The 26,899-nt window shown below is 33.6% G+C and overlaps 3 protein-coding genes across 11 annotated transcripts in view; 2 read left to right on the top strand and 1 right to left on the bottom strand.

Annotated features, from left to right (window-relative positions):
• The first annotated feature begins 219 nt into the window (after positions 1-219).
• Positions 220-2,300, top strand: LOC126699460 (probable pectinesterase 48). The gene is made up of 4 exons (XM_050397293.1): positions 220-720; positions 978-1,181; positions 1,642-1,886; positions 2,133-2,300. Exons 1-4 carry the CDS (start codon positions 220-222, stop codon positions 2,290-2,292), a joined length of 1,110 nt encoding a protein of 369 aa, XP_050253250.1. The 3' UTR covers positions 2,293-2,300.
• Positions 2,301-5,472: 3,172 nt separating this feature from the next.
• LOC126700246 (uncharacterized protein At5g08430-like) overlaps positions 5,473-26,899 on the top strand; it is a 37,950-nt gene continuing 16,523 nt past the window's right edge. Inside the window, exons 1-11 of one of the 8 annotated variants that reach the window (XM_050398297.1) lie at positions 5,473-5,629; positions 6,041-6,155; positions 8,019-8,098; positions 8,517-8,704; positions 9,824-10,643; positions 10,881-10,975; positions 14,860-14,919; positions 15,004-15,054; positions 15,255-15,340; positions 15,561-15,677; positions 15,869-15,959. In XM_050398297.1, coding sequence (XP_050254254.1) covers positions 6,052-6,155; positions 8,019-8,098; positions 8,517-8,704; positions 9,824-10,643; positions 10,881-10,975; positions 14,860-14,919; positions 15,004-15,054; positions 15,255-15,340; positions 15,561-15,573 — 1,497 coding nt within the window. In that variant the 5' untranslated portion in view covers positions 5,473-5,629; positions 6,041-6,051 and the 3' untranslated portion in view covers positions 15,574-15,677; positions 15,869-15,959. The other 7 variants (XM_050398292.1, XM_050398296.1, XM_050398291.1 and 4 more) reach the window with 7 other exon arrangements.
• On the bottom strand, positions 21,721-25,778 carry LOC126700248 (uncharacterized). Of its 2 annotated transcripts, XR_007647090.1 has the most exons (5): positions 25,649-25,724; positions 24,114-24,241; positions 22,560-23,232; positions 22,364-22,451; positions 21,721-21,981 (listed from the first exon to the last, which is right to left on the bottom strand). XR_007647090.1 is itself a non-coding variant. In XM_050398300.1 (4 exons), exons 2-4 carry the CDS (start codon positions 22,923-22,925, stop codon positions 21,965-21,967), a joined length of 471 nt encoding a protein of 156 aa, XP_050254257.1. In that variant the 5' UTR covers positions 22,926-23,232; positions 25,649-25,778; the 3' UTR covers positions 21,721-21,964. The 2 variants fall into 2 exon arrangements, 1 of the variants encoding a protein (XP_050254257.1); XM_050398300.1 differs by lacking the exon at positions 24,114-24,241 and having other exon boundaries at positions 25,649-25,778.

Genomic DNA, 26,899 nt, shown 5'->3' on the forward strand with positions numbered 1-26,899 from the left:
AGCCCTTGTTATATTTGCCCAATTTCCATCTTAAGGATTCAGATTCCTGGTGCATACATGCTACATATGTATAGACAGGAAATTTCTAACTAAAACCACAAAAGAAAGCGAGGAACTCTCTAAGTCTCACATGTATTTAAGATTCTCTTACCTCAACTGAGGCTTATAAATTAAACATACGCTAGCTTATCTTCACAAAAAAAGCAATCAAACACAAACATGGCTGGAAAAATGGTATCACGCATTGCCGTACATGCTGCTCTGGTGACATTCTATCTCCTTGTTTCTACCTTTGTCATCGCGAATGATAATACCCCAGTTCCCGGTGACAGTTCACAAATAAGCAATTGGTTTCAAAACAATGTGAAGCCGTTTCAGCAGCGTAAGGGTTCTCTAGACTCAGAACTTGTTCAAGCTGAGGAAGGTGTTAAAATCATCAAGGTTAATATACATGGAGGAGGAGATTTCACCACCATCACCGACGCCATTAAAAGTATTCCGGCTGGGAATACCAAACGTGTCATTGTGCATATTGGACATGGAGTATACAAAGAGAAAATAATAATTAAACGTACCCAGCCGTTTGTTACCTTACACGGAAACCCTAAAAGCATGCCAACTTTGACATATGATGGCACAGCTGCGAAATACGGAACTGTAGATAGTGCCAGTTTGATTGTGGAATCTGATTACTTTGTTGCCGCAAATCTTATTATTCAGGTGCATATATATATATATATATATATATATATATATGTGTGTGTGTGCGCGTGCTTCTACAAACTCGTTCATTTTATATATGTGTATGTTTTTACACTTGTTTACGTACAATATTTCACATCAATATCTACAATTGACGTAGAAACGTTCACATTTTAACACATGAAAATAAAAAAAACATATACGAGAAAACGAGTACAAGAGTATAAACGCTCTATACATATCTTTGATAACATGTTGTGGATTTCTTATTACAGAACTCTGCCCCAAGGCCTCATGGGCAATCCGGAGCTCAGGCATCTGCATTGAGGATCTCCGGCGACAAGGCAGCCTTCTTTAACTGCAAAATAAAAGGATATCAAGACACTGTCTGTGATGACAAGGGCAACCATTTCTTCAAGGACTGCTACATTGAAGGCACCGTTGATTTCATTTTTGGAAGTGGAACCTCTATTTATTTGGTATGTCCAAACTTTTTCTAGTTATCATGTTAATGACACAAATTATTTCACAAATTTTTCTATACATTTCAACAGGGCATAAAGATTCGAATCATACATTTTAATTAGAAGCATGCATGTACCATTTGACCTAAAGTTCAATGGCAAAAATATTTCATAGTTTATTAAGTTTCTATAACATCATTTTTATATGGACACACTTGCTAACACAACTTTTATTAAAACAAAAAATAGTTTAATATTTTAGATTAAATATTATAAATTTAAAAATGTGCAAACTATTACGTCATTTAAAATTTCAATAAATAAAATCTTAATCAAGAAATAGATTATTATCACATCAACAATTTTGAAATTTTCATTGAGTCTTATTTTGTTTGTTTTATTTATTTATTTATTTATTGTCAATCTTGGTGATAAAAAGAATAATAATGGACAAATATTGTTTTGGTGCATGCAGAACACTCAGTTATACGTACTCGGGAAAGGTAATGAAGTCTCGTTCATCACAGCACATGCAAGGGACTTTCCCTCGGAAACTACTGGATACTTATTTATACATTGCCATATTATTGGCACTGGACATAGTACATACTTAGGCAGAGCATGGAGGGCGAGGCCAAGAGTGGTCTTTTCCTACACCGACATGAGCGGCGAAGTTAATCCTCTTGGATGGAGCGATAACATCCACCCCGAACGTGACAGGTTGAGCCATCTTTTTTCTATTTGTTTTCAGTTAGTAGTATTCATCAGAATAATGATTATTACATATTCGCTACTGCACACTCACCATACACATACTCCCGTCACATGGGTTAAAATCCTGAAGTGTGTACGGAATGTATACTGCTTTGATACTATAACAAATTATCAATTATCTCAAAAATTTAAATTGTTCGAAAATGGTAAATTTAATCATTGAATCTAACACAGTGATTATTGGCATTGCAGCACTGTTTTCTTTGCAGAATACAAGTGCACCGGACCAGGTGCAGACCCTGCTAAACGAGCCAAGTTCGCCAAGCAGTTGAGTGATGCTGAAGCTAAACCATTCCTCTCCCTTGGCTTTATCAAGGGTTCCTCGTGGTTGCTTCCTCGTCCAAATGTGTAGCTTCATTGTTTAGGGAGTAATATCGTGCAATCAAAGCTAGCTGGCATGAATGCGCAGGATCGCTCATGCAAATTAAAGTCGTTTTTGTTTTATACTTTATTTTTCGATTTGTAATAGGATGATTTCAAACTAATGGTTAAGGATTTGGTCATTTGAAATAGTATTGAGAATTTATTACCACATAACAAATGGAAGCTAAAAACAAGTGGAAAATTGTTAGTTATTATTAGAGTAAGAGTATACTGGTATTCCATTTTCTTATGTGAATTATCTCACTCTAAATTTAATTAAGGGTTCTATTAACGAATGTCTTTAAAACATATGTTAATAGATAATTTTAGAAAAATTTTAATGTCACTTTCTTAAAAAATATAAAAAGATGTTAAAAATTTTAATTACTTTTTTTACCATATAAAAAGTTTTTAAACATAGTTCTTAGATCAATACCCTTAAAGTAGTTAACTTTTCCTTTTAATTAATAGTCAAAAATGCAAAACTGACCCTCTAACTTTCACATTTTTCATTTCAATCTTCTAACTTTCAATTTTGTCAATTTAGTCCTCTAACTTTCAATTTTTGTCAATATAGGGCTCCGTTACATTTCTGTTTTTAATTTGAAAAAAAAAAAAAAAAAAAAACATTTTGTTCAAAAGACCCAAATTCCTAACCCATCACCGATTCAAAATCCTACACCTATTGCTGCTACCACTCCTCCACACAATCCCAATCCTCTCCTCCTCGCCTTAACAACAACAACAACATCATCAGAATCCTCCAGCAACGCGGCCTCATCAAATCCCTAACCAACCCTGACCTCCACGACACTACCATCGTCGTTTCCTCCTCCTACGGCCTCAAAGTTTACTGCGATTTCGACCCCACCGCTCAATCTCTCCACCTCGACAACCTCCTTGGCCTCATCGTCCTCTCCTGGGTCCATCGCTTCAGCCACCAACCCGTGAAACTCATCGGCGGTGCCACCGCTCGCGTCGGCAACCCCTTTGGCAAGTCCCTCGAGCGTCCCGACCTCGACCTCGACTCTCTCTGCCGCAACACCCTCAACATTCAGTCCACCATCGCTAGAATCCTCTCCGAGAACTCCGTCATCCTCAAGAACTATGATTGGTTTTTTTTTTTTAATTTCGAATTAAAAAATAAAAAAATAAAATGCAAAACGGCGTCGTTTAAGTGGGTTTAACGGCAGCCACTAACAGAAATGTAACGGAATCCTACATTGACAAAAATTGAAAGTTAGAGGACTGAATTAACAAAACTGAAAGTTAGAGAACTGAAATGAAAAAATGTGAAAGTTAGAGGGTCAATTTTGCATTTTTGCCTAATTAAATAAGATCAGCTAACCATTATTAATAAGAAGAAGGATTACTTCATTGTACTTTTGGAGTATTAAATAATTACTCATCATAATAAATTCTTAAAACAAATAAAATTATAAATGTTGGAATATTACCCCATTTGAAAAAGTTAAATATTTCAATTTGAAAACAATTATGTATATTATATATTTCCCTATAAAACTTTCACTCACATTGCATACCTAACAAACTAAAGTAATAAACATAGGAAAAAGAAATAATCCAAATGATACATTTAGTACAGATCTTTCAATTGCTTATTAAACTACATCAAATTTAGCTACTATTTTTGCGGTTGCTAAAATAGATGTTTACAGTGAATAGTCCTAAAACCTAATAATATTATTGTAGAATGTCTTTTAGATCACACGATGATGGAATGGTTTAACTTGCACCTTGATTGAACAAAGGAAAAAAAATCCCACGTCATTCTTTACCAATATTTTACAAAATACATTTGCAAAGTATTTTCTTTCAATATTTGCAAGATAGTCATGCAAAAAAAAAAAAAAAAAGAAGAAGAAAGAAAAAGATACTCGTACAACAAATGCCTAGAACTTGTGATCGTAATAGGGGTGGAATCTTAATTAGCGAGGAACTTTTGAGTTCATGCCAGGATGAGCGATACGGATTAAGGACTGATGAAGGGAAATATTGTTGGTGACAACTGAATTTTTATGTTATGCTTGAATCTAATATTTTTGAAAACTATAGTTCAAATATATCTCCCTACCCATGGTTGTATTATACCAATCGGATTATTATTAAAAAAAGAAAGTAATATTACAATATTTGGCAAACTTCTATGATTCTTTTTTATTTTTTGACAATTTGATAATTAAGGAAGGAAAATTTGAACCTTAGACATCATTTTTTGAAACATTATGAGATACTAGTTGAGTTACTAGACTCTTATTCCTCTAACGGAATTTTAATACAAAAGACTTACAATTAATTGGTATGATAACGAAAATAATTAGTTGCACTTCTAAAATTATGGGTTCTAATAACTACATCACTTATGATCAAATAAAAAATTTAAGGTCAAATTCCGTCATTTCAAAAATCCAATCGATATCTTCCCTAATAATAATTTCTTGCAATCACATATAATTCTTTTTAGTACAAAAACAATGGATGTGATAGAATTGCATGTAAGTTAAGTGTTATGTCCCTTCTGTCAGGGAAAATTTTCTTCATGAAGTGCCTTCCCACAGGCACGTGTGGAGCCCACATGTCGGTGAGAGAGGCATTCTCCACACGTCGGTGAGAGAGGCATTTCATACACATGACGCACAAAATACCAGCTCCTCCTATCAAATCTCATTTTGATTGAGGTTAACCCAATCCAAATCCCAAAAAACACCCAATAAATTTGTAATAAAATATTCAAAGATTTTAGACAATAATGAAAAAATTTATAATCACAACTTTTCTATTTTTTACAATTGTGACCTGACAAATTATAAATAAGAAAAATATAATAAATTTATATAAATGTGATGTAAAATTACTCACAATTTTCATTATAATTGTGACAAAATTGTGACAAAACAGGTCGGTCTTCTAGAACAGACAACTATGTACTTGGCTGGTTGAATATGAAAGTTGAAAGGAACCCGTGGAACACGGTGTCCTGTACTGTTGTACACATCACATATGGGACGAGGTAGCATGCAACAGGTGCGCAAGTTAATGCACAAGATTATTTCTCCGGAGTGACGGTAGAACAGTGAGGAGAGACTTGTGCGGACGAGAAGAAAATGCCAAAGTCAATGCAATCTAAGTTAGTTCAAAATTAACGAGTTTTTTCCAACATAATCAAACAAAGCACTATGTGACATGATATAAATAAGAGCACCAGTGGAATATGCAATAATGTTTCAACAATTGTTTAGACTTCTCTGCTGTCCAAACCATGCATGTTACAGTAATCTAAACCAATCCCCAAAAAGAAGAGCCAGGTTATTTTTTTTTTTCCCTTCATGTAATTCTTAGTGTCAAACAATGCTTTTAGTTATGTTTTGCTTCTGAACCCCATTTTGGGTCTGGGCCAGTTTCTTCAAAAATCAATTTTCTCTAGTGGGTGTTAATTGCTTTTTTTCTTTTTTTTAATTCTGTACTGGGTTTTTGTGTGTGTGTGTGTGTGTTTTTTTTTTAAACCTTGCTAGGCTATGCTTTAAGCAGTAATATATCTTCTGTCTATGCAATGGTAGTTCTTGATCATAGCTTTGTTGAAGACCGAGTGAAAGTACTTGCATTTTGTTTATAATTTTTTTTTAACCAGTGATCAAATCTTTAGTGGGTTTTTTATTCTGGGTTTTAGTTCAAGAAATAGTCTGTAAGTTTTCAATTTTTATTTGAAATTTTTTTAGACATAATCATCATGAAGAAGCAAAGGAAGCAAAAAAAGATAATCAAAGACAGGGATTCAGAAGACTGGTGTTTTGAGTGCAAAGATGGTGGAAAACTAATGATCTGTGACTACAGGTGAGTTGACTTGCTCAGTAATTCATTCTTGAAGTGTGGGTGAGTCAGTGTTTTCTTTTTTTTTTTTTATTCTGATGAAAATAGACAACATTCATTATCTTTCCTTGCGATCAAGGGCATTTTGGTCTTTTCATTGTTGTTGGTCTTTGAAAATGTAGTTCTTAACTCATTGGTCTGGCTTTGCATGTGCTTCCATTTCTGTTTGGCTATGTTTTGTTGTTGATGTATTCTTGGGAATAGTATATAGTAAGAATGTTTTTGTAGCATGGAAAGGACAGGACAGGAGGGTGAACCTACTTTTTGGCGTTTTGTAAAAGATTCTAGTACAAGATTCTGTAAGAAATTGGTTTTCTTTCTGAAAGCACCCTTAAAAATTCAAAAAAAAAAAAATCCAAAAAAAAAATCTCCTTTTGTTGTCATTTTCCCCTTTTTTATTGCTATGGTCTGAATCATAAAAATTTGAAATTCAGGAAAAGGATACCTGTTGACCAAAAAGTCGAGATTGTAAGTGTATGTGTGGCTTTGGCTGTTCATGTACTTGTACACTCCCTTTGTTTCCACAGAATATTTTTTTCCAGAGAAAAAGTTTGCAATGGAAAACATTTTCCGGAAAAAATGACTTGTTTTCCTGTGTTTGGTTACGGCTTTGAAAATGTTCTTAGGAATATTTTATAACGTTTGGCTTGTACAGAAAATCATTAATATTAAATGTATGCAAGATGGTGGTGGTGATGGAGGCTATGGTCGAGGTGGATTGGTGGTAGTGGTGGTGGTAGTGATGGCAGTGGTGTTAGTGGCACATAGGAATATAGGAGATGAGGTGAGGACACAAGGGAATGGTGGAAAATGATTTCCAGATTTTGTGTTATTTTCCCTTGACTTCGAAATTTTTTTTCCATTGACTATGATTTTTTGTCTATAAAAGTGCCAAACATCAGTCCTTCCTTACTGATACTTGATTGTTGGTACTTTTTATTGTAAAATTTGGACTGATGTTTTAGGTATTTTTGTAGCTAATAACATATGAAGTGATACATCAACTGTCTCCAAAAAAAATTATCACTTTTAGTGTTGATCAATGAACACTCAAGAAAGGAGCTCTCCATTCATTGGTACCATCAACTGTTATGGATGTGTAGAAAAAGGCTATCTGGGGAAGCAATTGGAGGGATCATTTGTAGAAGTTCTTTGTGGATTCTGTCCTTGGAAAAGGTCAAATGTCAGTTTAAATAAGTATTTTGGGGCTCATAGATGGATCATGTTTGTGGAGTTTCTCTATCTATAGACAGTTTAAATTATTTTCTTTTTTATAAGTAGCAAATAATCTCCAGTTTAGAAATTTCCTTTTGGTCCAAAGTCCCACTGATTTTGAAATTGCCTCACTTTCTATCAAGTCTGCTGATTTTGTAACCTTCGTGGGGGTGCAAAGGGGTTCACAGCTATTAAAGATGATTGAGGATAAAAGCGAGTCTTGAATTCTAATAGTGAGGCCCCCTTTTATTGACTGTGCTATTTTATCTTCTGCATTAAAGAATGTGACTCTTAATGAAGCATGTTGTTTGTCAATCTCTTGTATAAATGAGCATGTACACTTGGATTGTTTCCATATCTGCTTGTAGATGCTAAGCATATACTTTTGTGATTTTAATGATATAGCATTTTTAATTATTGCGACTTAATTTGATAAGAAGATTGAGGGTTTACAGTTGGTAGGGTTCAATTCTTAGATCCATGCCTCCCAAAACACTCATGTGTGCTTTGTACATCTGTTCAAGGTTTTTTACAACTAAATTTAGCATTTCTCTGTGCACCAAATTAGGATTTTATCTACCTTATTCTGGTAACGTATTTACTCGATTTCAGGGATTGCCTAAAAGTTTATCATCCAGAATGTGTGGGAAAGGATGATTCATTCATGGAGAATGAAGAGCCCTGGAATTGTAGTAAGTCAATCATAACTATCATGATGATATTTAGTCCACTTGTTAATAATCTGTCAGAATGCTTTATAATCAAGAGAACACAACATAAAAGGGGGAACTTTATTTCTCTGAAAGGTCCAACCAGAGGACTCACTCAAAATCATACCCTAAACTTCTCTGGAAAGCTCTTGAGAAGGCAAAAGGCCTGTCCTATACAGTTACATGCCCAAGAATTGATAAGCAAAATGGTTTGTTTTCATAAATAACTCTTTGCAAGTATAAGCAATATACTGCCAGGAAGCTATATGATTACAGCAATCAAAGTTCTGACCTTGCAATCGACATCAAAGTTCTGCCATTAATTTTCCTCTTCATGTTTGTTTTGCATTGGAGAATTTATATACACCAGATTAAATAATTATAAAGATTTATGTTTCAGATAGACATTCTTGCTTAATATGCCAAAACACAGCAAAATTTTATTGTGTTTGCTGTCCAAATGCGGTATGTGGATGTTGCATTGGTGAAGTTGAGTTTGCACCTGTTAAAGGGAAGAAAGGATTCTGTGACAACTGTTTGGAGCTTCTTCTTCTTGCTGAACAAAATGCCGATTATGATTCTGATGGGGTATGTATAGGAATTTTACAACTTCCATTAGAAAGTTCTGGAAGTCTTATTATTGCAATATGTTCTATACCAATACCACCTGGATGTTATCTCTCTACAGTTTTAATTTGTCTTTGTGCCTTTTGTTTTCTTAGTTTTTAATACAGACCCCCACCATATGTAGTCCCAGAATGTTTGTGTTGTGAGTGTTGAGTCCCACACAGAGGAAAAAGTAAAGAAAGTGAGTAGATGATATACATATTGGGCATAACCCTTTGGCTTATGCTTTTGGGTTGGTGAGTGGTATCCCAACATGTGTATCAACACACTTTTAGTGGACTCCTTAGGCATTGCTCTTCCCCAACATTATGGCTGCTTGTACCTTACCTCATGATTGATGACACATTATAGAATATAGTGCTGTCAGCTTAGTAAATCATAAAGAAAGGGAAGAAAAGTAAGCGTATTAACTATCTAATTGCATGTATTTATTTCACTGCAAAATAATTACATGTTTATTTGAGGGATAAGGATAATTCATCGATGAAATTAGAAAAACAAGAGGAAAAAAGGGGAGAAAAACTGCATCAGAAGTTAATTTGATGCAGGCGACGTAAGAAGATTTTTATTTAGTATTATTTATGTTTGCAAGCCAATTGTATTTTTATGTTTTAGGTCCTAGTAGTTTATTAGACTATTAATATTTTAATTTGGAAGTAAGGTTATTTTCGTAATAAGGCAATTAGGGTTTCCTAGCCAATTAGAATTAGGGTTTAGCAATCCTTTATAAACAACCTATTGTACTCCTTGAGGAGTTAGTTGATATTTTGATGAATGAAAAAATGGCTGTTTGGTCTTTCTTTAGTCTAGTGCTGACTCTAGGTCTACCCTAAGTGTTGACTCTTAGTGGTTTTCTTGCTTGGTGCTGACTCCAAGCAAGGCCTAGGTGCTGACTCCTAGGTCATATCCCTTTATTTTATTGTTGTTTTCAGTTTTGTTCTGGTTGTCCTGCGTCATAATTACCTCTTGTTGTGTAGTTGTTCATTTTGAGGGGCTTTTTTTTCTTTAAAATTTTCATTCCCCCTTTTTTTAGTTTGGGGAGCATATGCTTGTTTTGATGTTTGTTTCTTATGATTGCAGGAAAAGGTGGATTTCAATGACCGAGAAACATATGAATGTCTATTTAAGGAATATTGGGATATAATAAAAGGAAGAGAAGGCTTGACTGTCGACAATGTGTATTCTGCAGATGCCCAGTTAAAGAAGAGAGGACGCTGCTCTGATTCAGTTAGAATAGGCAAGGCCAAAGAATGTAAAAAACTGAAAATCTCTGAGAAGGCATTAGGAAAAAAGAAGGTGTCTAAAGCAATAGAATTTATAGGATGGGGATCAAGCCCTCTCATTAAGTTCCTCACATCCATTGGTAAAGATACAACCAAACAATTATCACAATATGATGTGGAGTCTATCATCTCTGGATATATTCAAGAGAAAAACCTTTTTCACCCAAAAAAGAAGAGGAGGATACTTTGTGACCCAATGCTGTATTCTCTCTTCAGAAGGAAATCAGTGGATAAGAACCAAATATATAGTCTCCTGGACATCCATTTTGTTGCTAACTTGGAGCAATCAGAAGACGATGAAAGTGAGGATGAAGATGAAATCATTTTAGGAGAGAAAAAGAACGAAAATATTACAGCTGCATTTAAGAAACAGAAAACATTGAGCTCAAACAGAACATGTCAGGAAGAGGAAGTGAATCGTACTGTGAAAGAGAGTGGTTTTGCATCTATGGTTGCTGAAAATTTCAAACTTGTCTACTTAAGGAAGAGCTTGGTGGAAAGGCTACTGAAGCAGCCTGAAAGTTTTGATTGCAAGGTAGTGGGAAGTTTTGTGAGAACAAAAACAGACCCCACAGATTATCAGCGACGCACGTCTCATCAGCTCTTACAAGTTAGAGGTAATTGTAGCAGGCAATTTAGTCTTAGCAATTTTTTGATAACGGCAGATAAAATAGTGGTTTCTATGTACTTTGGACCATTTAGATTCTCTTTAAAGTAAATCTCTTTTTTATTTATTTGATGATGCAGTAATATGTTCTTCAAGTCATTTTAGTACAGTTTCATCAAAAAGTGTTCTCTTTCCAAGTTTCTGTTTTCTTTTATATTAAGTTATGTTTTTCTCTTTATCCCGTTAGGCATAAAGAAAAACGCAAGTGAAGTTCTACTGCAAGTCTCTAATATGCCAATAGACCTTAACATCGCTATGCTTTCTGACTGTGACTTCACTAAGGTAACAGAACTGTTTGGAAGTAATCTTTCTTAAAGTTATGATATGATTTGTAAAATCCTATTTTAAAATCAAAGATTGTTGTTTTTCTGTCACTCTTCACATGCATCATTTGATCTACTTAAACTTAAATGCAACTCTTGCTGGCTTAGTGTTGATCACATTGACTACAATCAGAAAAATAAAGAACAAATTTCTAGGAGTTGTGTTTTGAATTTTTAGGTTGGTTGATTAGGTTCTTCTAGGACATGGTGTCTTCTGATGGTTGGATTTGCTTGTTATTGATCTCTTGATCCACATTTATTTTATCACAAATTCTTGTTGACAATGGCATACTGGCCTCCTTATCACTTATCAGATTTGTTTCTTAGACATATGCTTATGCATCCCTAAAATAAAAGTCAGGGAGAGAGAGAAAGTTACTTCTATGTTTTGCATGCAAGCGTGCTTAAACAAGCACAAAGTTGAGAGATTTCAATTTTGTACGTTAGGGAATATCTATTAATTTCACAATAGTAGGAGAGCAGAATGATCTTGAGTTAACATACTGCCGTCTCACTGTCAGTTTTCTGTTTGGATTCATCATAATTGTCATGAGGCTCCCTTTTTGTCCTCCAAAAAGCCCTAGTAGGATTTTATTTTCAACTGAAATTTACACCAAAGAATTCCATTTAACAAAATATTGGACTTGGTTTAAACTAATATGTAACGCCCCAAAATCATAAGTAATAAAAGCCTATTTAATCTGAATAATCCATAAAAATATTAAATAAAAGAAACTAGCAACCTTGAATCTGATCACAAGAGTCAGAGCTCTAATTCACCAAATACAAAACATCCTCAAAGATAATTCTCCAATACAATACTTAATGCCATAAAATAATAATAAAAGCCTCAGTTCCACAAAAATAGTTTGTAACTTCTGTCTCTCAAGAATCTCTACTCTAGTAATCCATCTAATGTATCTGTAATGGGAAATAAAGGGGGGTGAGATAACTCAATAAGTGGAATTCACTAACATTGGGGTGGGAGAACAAACTTTTTAAATAAATAATTCTTTCAACAAATTCACAACTTGTAACTCATCAATATTTTGTCATCAAATATTTCATGTAAAAGAAAATAATATCTTTATATTGTGAGCCATCATAATATATACCGTCATATAAACATTTTCCTAGGCTTTTCTCATGGTCAACGTTTACGCCCCGTTAACAGGGTTGTGCTGTCTCCTTTTTGGGACTGGAACCTCCTTTTCATCCCATTTCTTAAGGATGGTTCCTTTGAAACTTAAAGATGCACTCCCTTGCTAAGGAGCTTCCTTTTTGGATCCTCAATAGTATATTCCCTTGCTAAGGAGCTATCAAATGTGCATTGTCCCCTTTTGGGACCATCCCTTGCTAAGGACTAGCTGCAGTATGATTGTTCCTTGCTAAGGACTAAATACCATACTGAGCTTCTAATCACGACTTGCCATAGGTTTTCAAAACATATACAAGATGCTCACATAAATAATCTATTCAAGATACTCACAAAAATAATCCATTCATAATTCTCGAAAATATAAGGATATATTCACACATACAAATTTAAATAAATTTAGGTTGTTCCACAAGTTTTTCCCTTGCTAAAGACTAAATACCATACTGAGCTTCTAATCACGACTTGCCATAGGTTTTCAAAACATATACAAGATGCTCACATAAATAATCTATTCAAGATACTCACAAAAATAATCCATTCATAATTCTCGAAAATATAAGGATATATTCACACATACAAATTTAAATAAATTTAGGTTGTTCCACAAGTTTTTCATAAAATGAATAATTAATGTGCACATCAAGAAATTATAAAATATCCATTTATATGTATAAAATAACAATATATTTCTTATATATATATAATAGCTTAATAACCAACACTGTTTTGGTCCCAAAATTAGTAAACACCACTTACCTCTTAGTTGCAAAAATAAAGGAAATCAACCTCCCTTGAATCACAACAATTCAGTAGAATTAGAACCTAGCAACACCAAAAATAGATTCATCAATACACAATTTCCCACTTCAAAACTTATTTTCACACTTAAACAGTTTTATCCTAGACAATAATGATATATCTAAAATTCTCCATTTATTCACGTAACTATCTAATTTACTATTGGAAGCCACGTATTGCCTTAAGTTATTGCTTAGCATTCCCTCTTGATGCACGGGATGTCCATTGACTTTAACATTATATATATAACTATATATATTCAACTTAACACCGAAGGCCACATGAGATTGCTTTAATCCATCAATCTAGTGCTAGAATGCTCTCTTGATGCCGCTGGATATCTACTGACCTTAATATTATATATATATATATATATATATATTAAACAAAAGTAAAAGCTATATAATCAATAAAAGCTTGGACCATACTTTGTAGGGAATAGCATGGCAATACGTGATGTAGCATGGCAATAGCATGACAATTAGTTAGAATGTATTCAGTATTCATAGTTTTTCAGCCTCAATGTTGGACTTAGAACTACTATTCCACTGCGGCTATATAAACAATTGCTATTATAATATTGTAATCATCACTCCAAAGACCCAAAATCTATTACACGGTTGAACTAGTGTGAATGCATATAAACCGGTCGACAATTGAGGCTTAGTGTGAAAGCAAATAAACCACAATTGAGGCTTAGTGTGAAAGCAAAATTAACCACAATTGAGGCTTAGTGTGAAAGCAAATTAACCACAAACTCTATTGGTTCAATTCAAAGACTTCCTGACATACGGCCATGATACAATTCTTAATCAAATATAATAACAATTCTAGGAGCCTTTTCTCTATTAGTATAATCATAAAAACCGTACCTGTAATCTCTACTTACAGCCACAGTGAAGAGAAGCAAAGTTCAGTAGTCTAATGCGGCTGAAGCAAAAAGGAAGCCTTATAAGAATATGCACGTGTAGCTTAAGGGGTAAAAGACTAGGGTTTTCAAGGCCCATATATGTACTTATGTCACCTCACTTGGGCTTCATATTCCATAGTATTTATCTTCTTTTTAATACCTTAGGTCCAAATTAATTTAATCCATTTTAATTATAGGCCTCCATTAAAAATTTACGTATAATAATTTAATTAGTATCAAAATTATGGGGTGTTACATAATACATCGTTGTTAATCTAATAATTTCATACTTTATTACTTTCTTTGGATATCTTTAAGGATTCTTTTACTGGACTTGCAAATTGACATATCTACTTTTCTTTGTATTGCCTTGATAGGATAAATTTTCAGACAGGATGTTTGCCAGTATTTAGGTTATCTTTTGGAGTTGCTGACACCAAAATTTAGACTAGAGTGGGCTTGGTTTTTGTTATCTTGATGCTTGCTATTTTAGCTCCAACAGATTTCTAATAAGTTCTAATCAAATATTTATGGCGGTTCAATATGATGTTTTCCTGTTGTGAACAGCTTAAGTCTTTAATGACCCTTAGTAATAATGTAGCCCTTATTGACTTGTTGTGACGAACGAAAAAAACCCATAGGGCATGATGTATAACTTACCAATAAAAAAACATTCCTTTAATTTCCCCAATATTTACGTTGATAGACCTTCACACAATGCAAAAATGTGAATGTAGGCATGCATAGACGCACAAAGATGTGTTCGTGTATGTAACTCATCAAGAAGTAAAATTCTTCATCAACTACCTGATTTATCACATTTACATTAATAAAATATGAATACCTCATGACCATATGTACTAGATATTGCAAATTTTCCCTGCCATTTTTTATCTGCTTAATTGCTCCATTCATATGAGCAGCACCCTCTTCCCCAACAACATTGTTTTCTTTAATGCATGGTACTTTTTTGCAGGAAGAATGCGAAGATTTGCAACAAATGGTTGAAAATGGCCTTCTAAAGAAACCTACTGTTGTAAGTTCTTTCATGCATAAATTCTGTTTTTTCTTATACAGTTGGAATTTGAAAGGTTTTAAACCCATATGTATCATTTGATAGGTGGAGCTCGAACAGAAGGCAAGGAGTCTGCATGAGGATATAACAAAACATGTAAATTATCCTGATTAGTGCTATTTTTTACATCTCAAAATACATTCTATTATTCCTAGAGTACTATACTTCGCACTCCCCACCCCCCCCCCCCCCCCTGCGCAACAAAAAAAAGGATTAGTTACTATAATCATCTACAGCTATTACTGTCTCTTCATTCATGTCATCTTTCCTGAATTATTTGGAAATACTTTTGTTAGTGGATTGAGATGGAGCTGGTCAAATTACAAAAATGCATTGATCGGGCAAATGAGAAGGGCTGGAGAGCAGAATATCCTTTCATGGAGTAAGCTATGTTATAACTCATAAGTCAGAACTAGTAATGTATGCCAAATATTGATGAATCTGTAACAGATTGTTGTACTTCAAATACTCATCCATTATAAACTAGGGAATCACTCTTGAACCAGCTGAAAATTCATATTCTTAAAAGGAAAATGGGATTTCCCATGTGATCTAAAAAATTTTTATTTATTAATGTTATGCTATCTTCTCCCACTATGTAGGTTAAAGTATTGAATTCAACCTGTCCATCTAATCAGACCTTCTATGAATTGGGAAATGCCAATTTTTTGGTTACCTTAACTTAAGAACATTTCAATTTCATTTATTCATTCATCATCGTAAGTCTATTTTTCTTGTTTTGTTTCTGCATGCATCATTGAAAATCTAATTGTTGTGTGCACTTACACATGCGTAAATGAGCAAGCAAGTGTTCAAGCCTCTTTGTGCATGTTTCAAGGTGCTTTTTTCTTTTTATCAAATTGGAGTGGACCTTAACCAATTCTTTTGTGAACATTATTTCAATATTTAGACAAAATAGAACTTCTCAAGAAACCGTCAGAACAGGAACGATTATTAAATCAGGAGCCAAAGGTAATTGCAGAGATGGTAGAGCTCAGATCTGATTCTTCAGACTCCTCTGGAGATTGATGAACAATAAAGTTTTTGCTGCAGTCAATCCTCATTGGCAATATCAAAACATTCCAGCAAGTAACTAAAAATATGATGGAGCTTTTCTTGCGCCTTATTGATCTGTACATAAACACTGTAGGGCGCGAGATTTGAAAACTCTTTCGGTTGTTAGAGGTATCAAAAAGCAACCATCCATTTCATTTTGAATGTCTGATCCCTTTTGTTTCTGATCAGCCAAATGTGTAGTAGTTGAAGGTCTGTACCATGTAATGTAAAGATGGAGGTGTACTTAGCTTTTCCTTACAAAACATGTGTTATAAAACCAATGGAAATTTTCATTTGCATAATGTTTGTTTGCTTATATCCTTGCAAGATTTGAAGAATGCCTTCGTTGTTATTTGTAGAAATTTAAGTATATTGGTTTCTCAGGCGCACATTGAGGGGCTTTATAAAAATTTAAGTATCTTGTGCCTTTGCAATATCTGAAGAATATATGCTTGCACGGTTGCACCAAAGCATTAGCTGTTAGATATTTTATATGATATGACCTCACTAGTTGCTACAATTTTTTTTGTTGAGAATCAAAAGTGATGTTTTAATACTAACTAGATCTATTTGGAATACAACCCTCAAAATGCTTCCTAAGATTCTTCATGCTTCAGAGCTAGCTAGTAATCATTGGCGGGATACAGACTTCATAATGCAGTCAAATCTTAAACATACTAATCTATAAATTAGGAGCAATTCCGAGATATAATAACATGATAATCTTTTCACTCACGTAATAGTGAATTTAATTAATGTAGTGTAGTAGTGTCTCTTTTCACCTAGAATATTCGCTAATTAAATTCATGAAAAAATTCAAAATTTTTTTTTTAATACTTTGATTAACATAAGACCAAGGCAAATAACCCAGGTTTACAAAATTGCTGGTTGAGCCGATCGAGCTGTGGTGAATTGGCATCATAGTAGCAAGAGAAGCCACGTTAATAACATTTAGATTTGGTTTGGGAACAGCAATGAACTGGAAAGTCATTCCCTGCTGTTGGAGAAAGTGAAGATCAGTTAACATAGCTAGATCACTCCGCTTCTTCTTGTTGCGAATTTGTTCCAAGTTCTTGCTAGCTTCTTCCAGTGATTATGATGATGTGATGAAAGACTCAATTTTTAATGCTTCCTGAACTGCTAAGTTAGTAGTACGAGCTCCAACTTTACAAACATTGTTGTTCTTAGCTTCATAAGCATATATTATTCTCTTCTCCTAGGTTCTTTTGTTTCTCTTCTAGGTAAATAACCGGACAGGACTCTCCACCAGAAACTGCTCGAATTCACGAAACCACTTACAGTTCGGAGTTGTTTTTGGGTGCGTGTTTTAGGATCATCATTTCTTGGCCCATGACGAATTTCAATCCCTTTCTTTTTATACATCATTGTAAGTCTATTTTTCTTCGTTTTGCTTCTTCATGCATCATTGAAAATCTAGTTGTTCCATACGTGCGCTTTGTAGGGAATTTAATCAAAAATCTCAACCTGTGAGAAACAAAACAAATAGAGAAAACACACGCTAAAGAAAACAATCACACGCAAAAGACAATATTTACGTGATTTGGCAATTTGCCTACGTCTACAGAGTTGCAGGGATTTCACTATTATCAGGGAAAGAATAAAGAGTACAACTTGCGGCTATAATATTTCTCTCTTACCCACAAGACAAGAAAATACTATTCTTTCTTCTTATGCGGCTGCTAGGTTATTAGGAATTATCTATCACAACTACACTTAGAGCATGTTTGGATCCACGGCTGCATTTTTGGATCTGCATTTTTGTTTTGTTTTTTTTTTGTTTTCACGCGTTTTTGGAGTATTGCGGTTACTGTTCATTGAACAGTAACCGCAAATCTTGACTTTCTGCAGTGAATAGTGCACATGTGCACTGTTCATGGACCCACAAATTTCATTTTTTATCAATTTTTTCATTAAAAATTGGTCCCACAGCACTATTCACACATTTAAAATTTATTTTGCTACAGTGTTTTCAGTTTTCAGTTTTCAGTTTCAGCAAAATAAGTTCTATCCAAACACACACTTACTTCTCAAACCTAATATATATATGTCAAAGTCGGCTGGAGCATTCCCTTTACAACTAGAATTCTATCAACTTATGTTGACTTGGGCTTGGCAATTCAAGTCACACACACGGCCCATTTCAACACGCTTGTATATATTGTATGTGCGTAAATGAGCAAGCAAGTGTTGAAGCCTCTTTGTGCACGCAATTCAAGGTGCTCTATATATGTTCAACTACTTCAATTCAACAAATTGAAGTGGACCTTACTAACAAGATTTATTGAGAGCATTATTAGAGCGGTTGTTGCTGGAACCATTTTTCTGCTCGAGCCTCGGCCAAGACGGTTGGAACTTGGAACGGGCGTTGAGGTACGGTTTTTCATTTCCTTTGTTTGGAGTTTGAGGTATAAGCGGTCACGTTCTGACCGGTTCAACACTTAACTTTAAACTCTGTTCCCTTCAAATCGCTTTGGTTCGAATGCTAAGATAATCAAAGTTTTTTTTTTTTTTTTTTGATAGAAAAATCTATGTATATTTTTATTTTAGGCTACGGGTCATGGTTGGACCAAACCATGTAATCAGAGACTTTACCAATTGAGTTAACTAGAATTCAAATCTTTAATACACCAATCTATAAATTAGGAGCAATTTAAATTGAACTTGATAAGGCAGAGTCAGTGACTGACTGGGACTAGGACTTTGAATGAGAAGCAAAAACTCGTAATTGTTTAAATTGTAATACTAATGCTCGTGAAAAGATAAGGGTAAGGTTTGACCGGTCAAGAGGTTCAACTGTGGGTCAAGAATCAAGGTGGTTGTTATTTGATTCTTTTTCTTGGGTTTGAAGGAGTGCGATCAAACCGTTTTAATGTAAGATAGGTGTGGCGGTTGAACCAGTTCATCGCTTCCATGGCTTCAACGGTCAAACTTTTTCCGGGATTTACATTAACTAGCCAAAGACTTAAGACTCTCTCAAGTTGAGATTATACATTATAATGTGCCTCATCCAATCTAGAATTCAGAAATCGCTTGGGATAGAGCAATCCATTTTTTTATTAATTCAAAATCATGGTTTTAAAAATCAGACCGAACTAGTTGGTTTAATAAAAAACCAAACACCAATCTAGTTTGATTATCATAAAAAATTAAAACAAAAGTATAAAAAAAAAAAAATGCTAGTTCAATTGAAAAAACCAAGAACCTGTGCGGCAATTAAACCAATGGTAAGTGGTAACATGGGGGGAGAGATTTAAGGGGGGGAAAGTAAATGTGTCATTGGGAATCGAATGACCCCTTTTTTTTTTTTGGAGGGAATGGAATGACTTGTCTAGTTATTCTGATGTTTTAGACCTTTGACGATTTATTTTTTTGAATAAACAGTTATAATTTAAAATTTAAAGTTAAACTTGTGGGTGCTCGAGGACCGAGAATGAAGTTGAAGGGTTGTAGCATTGGCCCGAGGACCGAAGATGAAGTCAAAAGGTTGCAGTATTGACGTGGTAATGCTGCAAGCCACAGGCCCGAGGGAGGAAGCTGCCCGGGGAAGAGAAGAAATGAATCATGGTGCTCTGTGGTATTCTAAGTGGGAGCTAGGATCTGAAGAGAGTGGAAGTTAGTGGCCAGTAGGGAAGTTTTTGGCCTGGTGTAGCCTGTTGCATCCCCATTAAATGATAGACAATAGCTTTATCAAACGCATTGATGAGGAAGTGACCTGAACAGTATAAGCCACAGCTAAAAAAATTCCTTCCACCATCTTCTTCAGATGTGAAAGGTAACAAATGTCAAAAAATGAGGGAGGTTAGGTAGAAATGAATGGTGAAGATGTGATGGAGGTAAAGGTATATAAGGAAAGGAGAGAGCATTGGAATTGGAGAGGAAAAAAAGAGAAAAGAAACAGAAGGAAGAATATTAAGAGAAGAAAGTGAACAGTACTACTTTTTATACAAACTCAGTCTCCTCGGGAGCACTTGTGTAGAGCCTGATACTCATTTGCTTCTGAATACAAACCTGATTCTTCCTTGTAGCTGTTCTCGGGTAGAGCCCATTGTTGTTATTCTTTCCCTCCTCTTACAAATTTTATTGATTTGAGCCAGGTTTGAAAGGCACAACCCATTACTCTAAGTGGGCTTGGGCTACAAACTTTTAGGTCCTTACAAAACTATTAAACTATTATTTATAAAAATAAAAATATAGAACTTAAATAGCAAATTATACTTTGTCAACAATTACAAATTAAAAAAATAAAATCTATTTTCTATGTTTTCATAATATAATTTATAAATATTCAAAATTAACCTATTTGGTGGACACACACACACACACACACTAAATTAACCTATTTGGACCACCCTGATAAAAATAATACACACATACACACTAAATTAACCTATTTAACGCACACACACACACACTAAATTAACCTATTTGGACCACCCTGATAAAAATATTGACTACCCTAACTTGAAAATTATAAGAATTTTAGTTCAATAAAAATAAGAGTGATGCTACATTCACAGCATTTTTACAATAATTTCACAACAAATCTTATATATTAAGCAGAAAGCGGTTACTAATTCTAATTTTGTAGATGTAGTATTACTCAAAAAATAATTCTATCCCCACAAACATAATCCTTAACCCCTTAAACCCAAAAAAAAAAAAAAACAAAAAAAAAACACAAAAAAAAAAGACTAAACCAAACAAAAATGAGTTAACAAATTATTCAACAAAAAACCCTCTTCAAAAAGAAAAATAAAAATAAAAATTCAAATTTGTAACTCTTTCAACTTATTACATAAAAATAATCTCTAATTTCATTTTTCTTTGAAAAATGGACTCAAGAATAATATTATAGTTCATGAGTTTTCCTTGGCAGTGCCGGTAATTATGCTCTTTTTGGCTTTACAGTTTCAATAATTTTGCTTTCCTTAATGACTCAACTCGTAGTTACAGCAAATATCATCGGTTTTTCCTTCTCTTTTATATTATTATTTCAATTCTCTTACTTTATTACTCTTATTTCAGCATTCTCAAATCCTAATTTATCTCTTATCAGTCAATTTTCTTTTTCTCTTTGCTAGTAAAAAAAACTTGTAATACTTTTTTTTTTTGGTGATGTTGATATATTTAAGTTATCTCTTTATTAAATTTTATATAATTTAAGTTTCTTAGTGACCACCCTAAAAAATATTCTTGGAGCCGCCACGGCTAGTAAGCAGTTTCATTTTCAGTTCTTTGGTCTTCCCGGTTTTTAAAATCATGTCTAAAAAAAAAATAAAATAAAATAAAATAAAATAATCTTGGGGTTGGATTTGGAAGACCAACTAAGGGACTGACCAGTTGTTGAGAGTTGACCCTTGATAACGGTGCGACCTGCGAATGGTTCCACGGGTCGAACCAGGCAAATTTGGACGACTTTTGTGTGCAACAGTGTAGAATAAGTTTTAGGGGTTGATCTATGTATTATAATTTATGCAATGGGTCAAAAACAATTGTTTTTAAACCGATCCAAAATTATTGTTTTTAAACAAAAATCTTGATTGATCACTGTATATATAGTTATTAAACCTAAACTGAATATATATATATATATATATATATATATTTATTTATTTATTTTTTATGTGATTTCTAAATATATTTCTTATTAATCATATTATCATATATATGAAATCCATATCACAATAGCATAAAGTAGCATATATTACAGAAATGAAATCCATAAAGTCGCATTACACTTTCCAAGTATCAAGATACTTCAGCGTACTAAGTTAATAATAACTAACAACAATTTCCAAATTGTTTGTTTAAAAAGTTCGACATTTGATTCACCACACTAAATATCTACAATAACAGGGGAATAAAAAAAGACTTGTTCCTACATTCATCAAAAAAGGACTTGTTCTTTGACTGATCCATCTTCATTCCTCTAGATTGTCTTATTACCTGCAACAACAACAACAAAATCTAAAATTACTATTTTTGTAGAAATTAATTAAACATGCCAAAATACATATCCAATCTCACCCGAGAATAGTAGCATCATTATCTCTACTTTCATATATGACTGTACAGATCACAAGTATTGCAAAACCAATGTCACCAATACTTCTCAACATCATACAAACAAAATATAAACTACAAACAACATATCACATGCATAACACTCCCAATGTCACCAACACATTTCAATATCTAAACAAATCAATTTGAATACCTCAGCTATTGTTGTCATTACACAAGCATATATAATACACCAATACTTCTTCATATATATTAAAATTAAGTACATTTCAAATTATTGATGAACATAAAGAAAAAATCTTACCCTGCTGCTCATTTTCATGACTAGCAACTGATGATCCTTGTGTGTGTGGATGTTGTTTATCCTGAGCATCACTACCCACGTCTATGCCCTAAATGATGAAGTAAAAAAGTTAGTGTACTAAACATATTCAATAATAAATTAAGAATAACTAAAAATATAGATTAAATTAATTTATAAACTATTAAATATTAATAACCTGGAAACCAGTACGAGATTGTTGTTGCATTCCTTGAATGAAGCTAGCCATTTGTTCCATCATATTAGACAATCCAGCCTTCGGCTCACATATCTCTTCTTCCTTTCTTTGTCTGTATTCTTCAGAACTTATTTGTATCCCTCGCAATGAACTATTACTCCTGCCACTTTTGTTAGAAGAGGTTGATCCATGTAAGATCTTTGCAGCCTTCTTTTTTTTTTTTGTTGGACAAAGCATTAGTATCACTCTGAACATCATCCCTATTTGTTGCCCAATTTGAAAAGCCACACGCTGAACAAGCTTCATCATTGGAATTCCCCTTCTCCAATAACATACAACCACTGGGACAAGCATGACTCTTCTCATTACTCAAACCTAAATCCTTAACGATCTTTTCAAACTCATAAGAGTCTTTTGGCACCTTAGCATCAGAAGGAAGCATATCTTGCAGAAGTTGAAGCAACATGGTAAATGACTCGTCGCACCAACCATTAAGACACTTCAAGTGGTACAACTGCCTAATGAATGATAATATGCTAAAATTCTTGCAGCCTTTATATACAGGCTGCTCAGCATCTTTCATCAAGTTGTCAACCGATTTTGTACCTTCATTGGGACCTTGTATAGATTGTTGTACACTGGGACCTTCTTCTCGTGGTTTTGATGCCATATCCTGCACGGGAAACAAAACATGCAACATGGCATGAATATCACTGCATTCATTAGAGATTTTTTGAAAATAACTTGAATTAGTTCCACTAGAAGTTGTTGGAGACAGTTGTTCCCCATGAAAAATCCAAGTCCCATAACTCTTCTAAATCCAAATGATATTATGTGATCATGTACAACATCTAGAGTCAACATAGCTGAGTTCACACAATTTAAAGATGGACATAAAATCATCCCATCCTTAGTCACTTTTTGCGATGCAAATTTCATGAAAGTGCACATAAAGGGTTAGCCATTATTTCAATTATTTAGTTTCACATTTATGCATTCAAACTTATGTAAGTGACGGTTTTTACAGTTTCAATGTTAATTCCCATCTAAAATAATCTCATTTTATAATTACCATCCAAACAAAACTTTACAATTCAATTCCCAAAAGGACGTGAGCAAACAAATATACACAAAGCAAACAACACTCCTAATGGAGACCTAAACCACTAAATTTAAAAATTGATGTGACAACGGGTGTAATCGGTTGATGTTAATAACATAATAAATTAATGTCAAAATTACTTTTCTATGATTTAACTGATTGGTGAAACATTAATTTATATAAGTTATGTAGTAAAATTTGTACTTTGCTAACATCACTAATTTATTAATTTTGAGTAGTAGGCTATATATTTAGTACTAAAAGCTAGTTCAAAATCCCTAATCATGAGTGCTAAGGCAGTAAGGCATACTTATCAAAAAAAAAAATGATGAGTGCTAAGACATTTATTAAGGTTGAATGGTATATTTGTTGCGAAGTCCATCTATCCACATAACAATCCGCCATTTTGTAACAAATGGAAAACATTTGACTTAACAAAATGGTCTATGTACCTCCAAGTTTGGACTTTGGGCCAAGAGAAATAACAATTGGATCAGTGGACACCAATAATGCTTCTTCAAAAATCTCTATTGCCTTGTGCGCATCTTTAAGATGGCCCCACTTAGTTTGTCTAAGAAGTCTTGCATTGCACATGGAAATTTATAGTAACGCAAAAAGTTATAGGACTCAGTCCATTTAGTTCAATCCTAGCAAAATATATACTGAAGCAATCTAAAAAAAATAATAATCAATAAAAGAACCAAAGAATCATTCTTGTTTTTAACTTTTTATAATGTGAGAACTCAAACCAAGAATGTGAACCTTTGGAACTCCATAAATTTCTAGAGACAAAAACTCGCAGTCAGTAATAGAATTAGCACTTCAATTGCAACAGGTCATATTGCAATCACTAGTTTATAGTGACAATCAAGGTTATATTACGAAACAAACAAGATAGTGAGCCTCTAAGATAACAACCATCATGGGAGAACAAGAAACTTCCCTCCTTTACCTGAGTTTTCTTACATTGCCACAAAATTCATGCACTTTAAATGCATACTCATGATTATTTAAGTTTGTCTTAGTGGTGGGAAGTCTTTGTTTATATTCATTATTGTAATGAGCAAATCATAGTTCAAATTTTAGCATCTACAAGGCTAATTATGTCAAAGAAACTCCAAATCAGTTACATAAATCATAACCAATGTCATAAGTGTTAGCACATGCACACGTTTCATATGACTTAGTGTCTGTTTGGGAGAAAAAACGAGGTTTTAAAAAGCTGTACATAAAAGCTAAAAGCTGATTCTCAAAAAAAAAAAATAATAAAAATAAAAAGAAGCTAAAAGCTAAAAATTAAGCTTATAAGCTGATGCCAAACAGACAAATAATGTGTCTGCCCTATAAGCTTTATTGTGTACATATCTTAGTCAAGACCCTTTATTATGCTCTGAATCAAGGCATATCAACTATCCTTATATTGGGTTATTGTAATACCAAATTCAAAATAGAAAATGTAGCCACTAAGAGCTTTACATTGTGATCGTAGGCCATCAGGCAAAAGCCACAAAACCACGCAAACCCTTCATATGCTCTCTTCTCCTCTCTCTCTCTAAACCTTTTAATTTACTTGCCATCTATTTTAACAACAATCATGCTTAAACATTGATAAAAAAAAAAAAAAAATTGTCATTCCAAATACCCTTTTCAAAAGACAGCTACTTATGATTGAGACCCATGTCAGTGAAGTAGTAGCATCCTAGTACAGTAATGAGGAATTGGGTTCAAGCCTAACTCTAAATCAGGAAAAGCATAGCCATCCATAAAAAATTCTATGAATTTAACAACACAAAAAGAGTAATAAAATGTAAGAAATAAAAAATTATATAGCTTGATAAACAGTATTTAATCATCACTAGGGAACAATAATATATATAAAAATAAAAATCTAAATCTAAGTGCATAGTAGAGACTAGAGACAATGTTACAAAATAGCATCAAAAGATAGAAGCAGCAAAATTCATTAAACAAAATAGATGATACTCACGAGCAAGAGAGCAAGCTTTCTGTACTGTGAGAGAGAGAGAGAGAGAGCGTGTGTGATCGTGTATATGGGAATTGGGAATTGGGAGGGAAATGAAAGTATTAGGGTAAAGATGTAGCGGGAAAAAAACAATGTGGAAAACGATGCCGTTTAAGAAAAACAAAAAAGGTGTTATAGCGGCGGTTCACATAAACCGTCGCTGCAAATATTCTAAGTTGTCTCCATTCTATTGTGGCGGTTTCAGGTTTGGTTCCGCGATAACAGTTTATAGTGGTGGTTGACCCCACTAAAAATAATGTCCTTTTTTTTGGGGGGTAAAAGGGAGATTCATTAAACGAATTAGATGAATAAAAAAATAAAAAAGTCTGGCAAATAATACCATGCAATGCAAGTCCACAAGCGGATTATCATAAAAATTAAAATTTTAATTTTAATTAGATCTCATCTTGGTAGAACCGTCCACACACGAATTAGCTTTGCAGTAGCAACGCTTAAAATGAATTTGGTGAAATCAGGAGTCTAACTCCCTGCAATCATCCAAAATAAGGGACACCATTAAAAATAATGTCACTACAAAATTAATTATTTGTACTCAAAAGAAACCTCCTTGCAGATTTTGTTGCAGTGAACGTCACTAAAAGGAGAATTACATGGTATCAATCTCTCCAACACAGCCTCTTTGGGACCAATGAGTGGGTAAATAAATAAATAAATAAAATTTATGAAGCATAAGGAGAAGAGATATAATATTTTCTCTCTTATTAACATAGGGCAAGTGAGATTGTATTTTCTCTAAATAAAATAAATTTATGATAACGGGTACCTTTAGGACAATTGTTAATACACCATTATAAGAAAGTTTTAACACTACTTTCATGAGAAATATTAAAAACTGTTAAAAAATTAATTATTTTTTATTTTTTCATAAAAAAATTATAAATTAATGCTCTTAGAGCATTAGTTAACTTTTTCCATAAAACAATCATGCTTTATATAGTTGTACAAAAAAAAAAAACCGGGGGAAATTCTAGTTCAAATAGGATTAGACAACATTTTCTACAATTTCGCTCAAGCAAGCCTCGAACAAAGGTGTAGGCGAAGTATCGGAATCCATTATTGATTCATTTGGGTGACATTTCTCGATTGTTTGAGCAAGAGCCACTTTTGCTGGAGCAAAAATTTTCAAACACCAATTCTTTGAGGCTTTGAGCAGCCTCAAAGGTTACAAAGCATGAAGTATTCCCAAATCATGAT

Source organism: Quercus robur, chromosome 9, assembly GCF_932294415.1.
Source record: "Quercus robur chromosome 9, dhQueRobu3.1, whole genome shotgun sequence".
NCBI lineage: Eukaryota > Viridiplantae > Streptophyta > Magnoliopsida > Fagales > Fagaceae > Quercus > Quercus robur.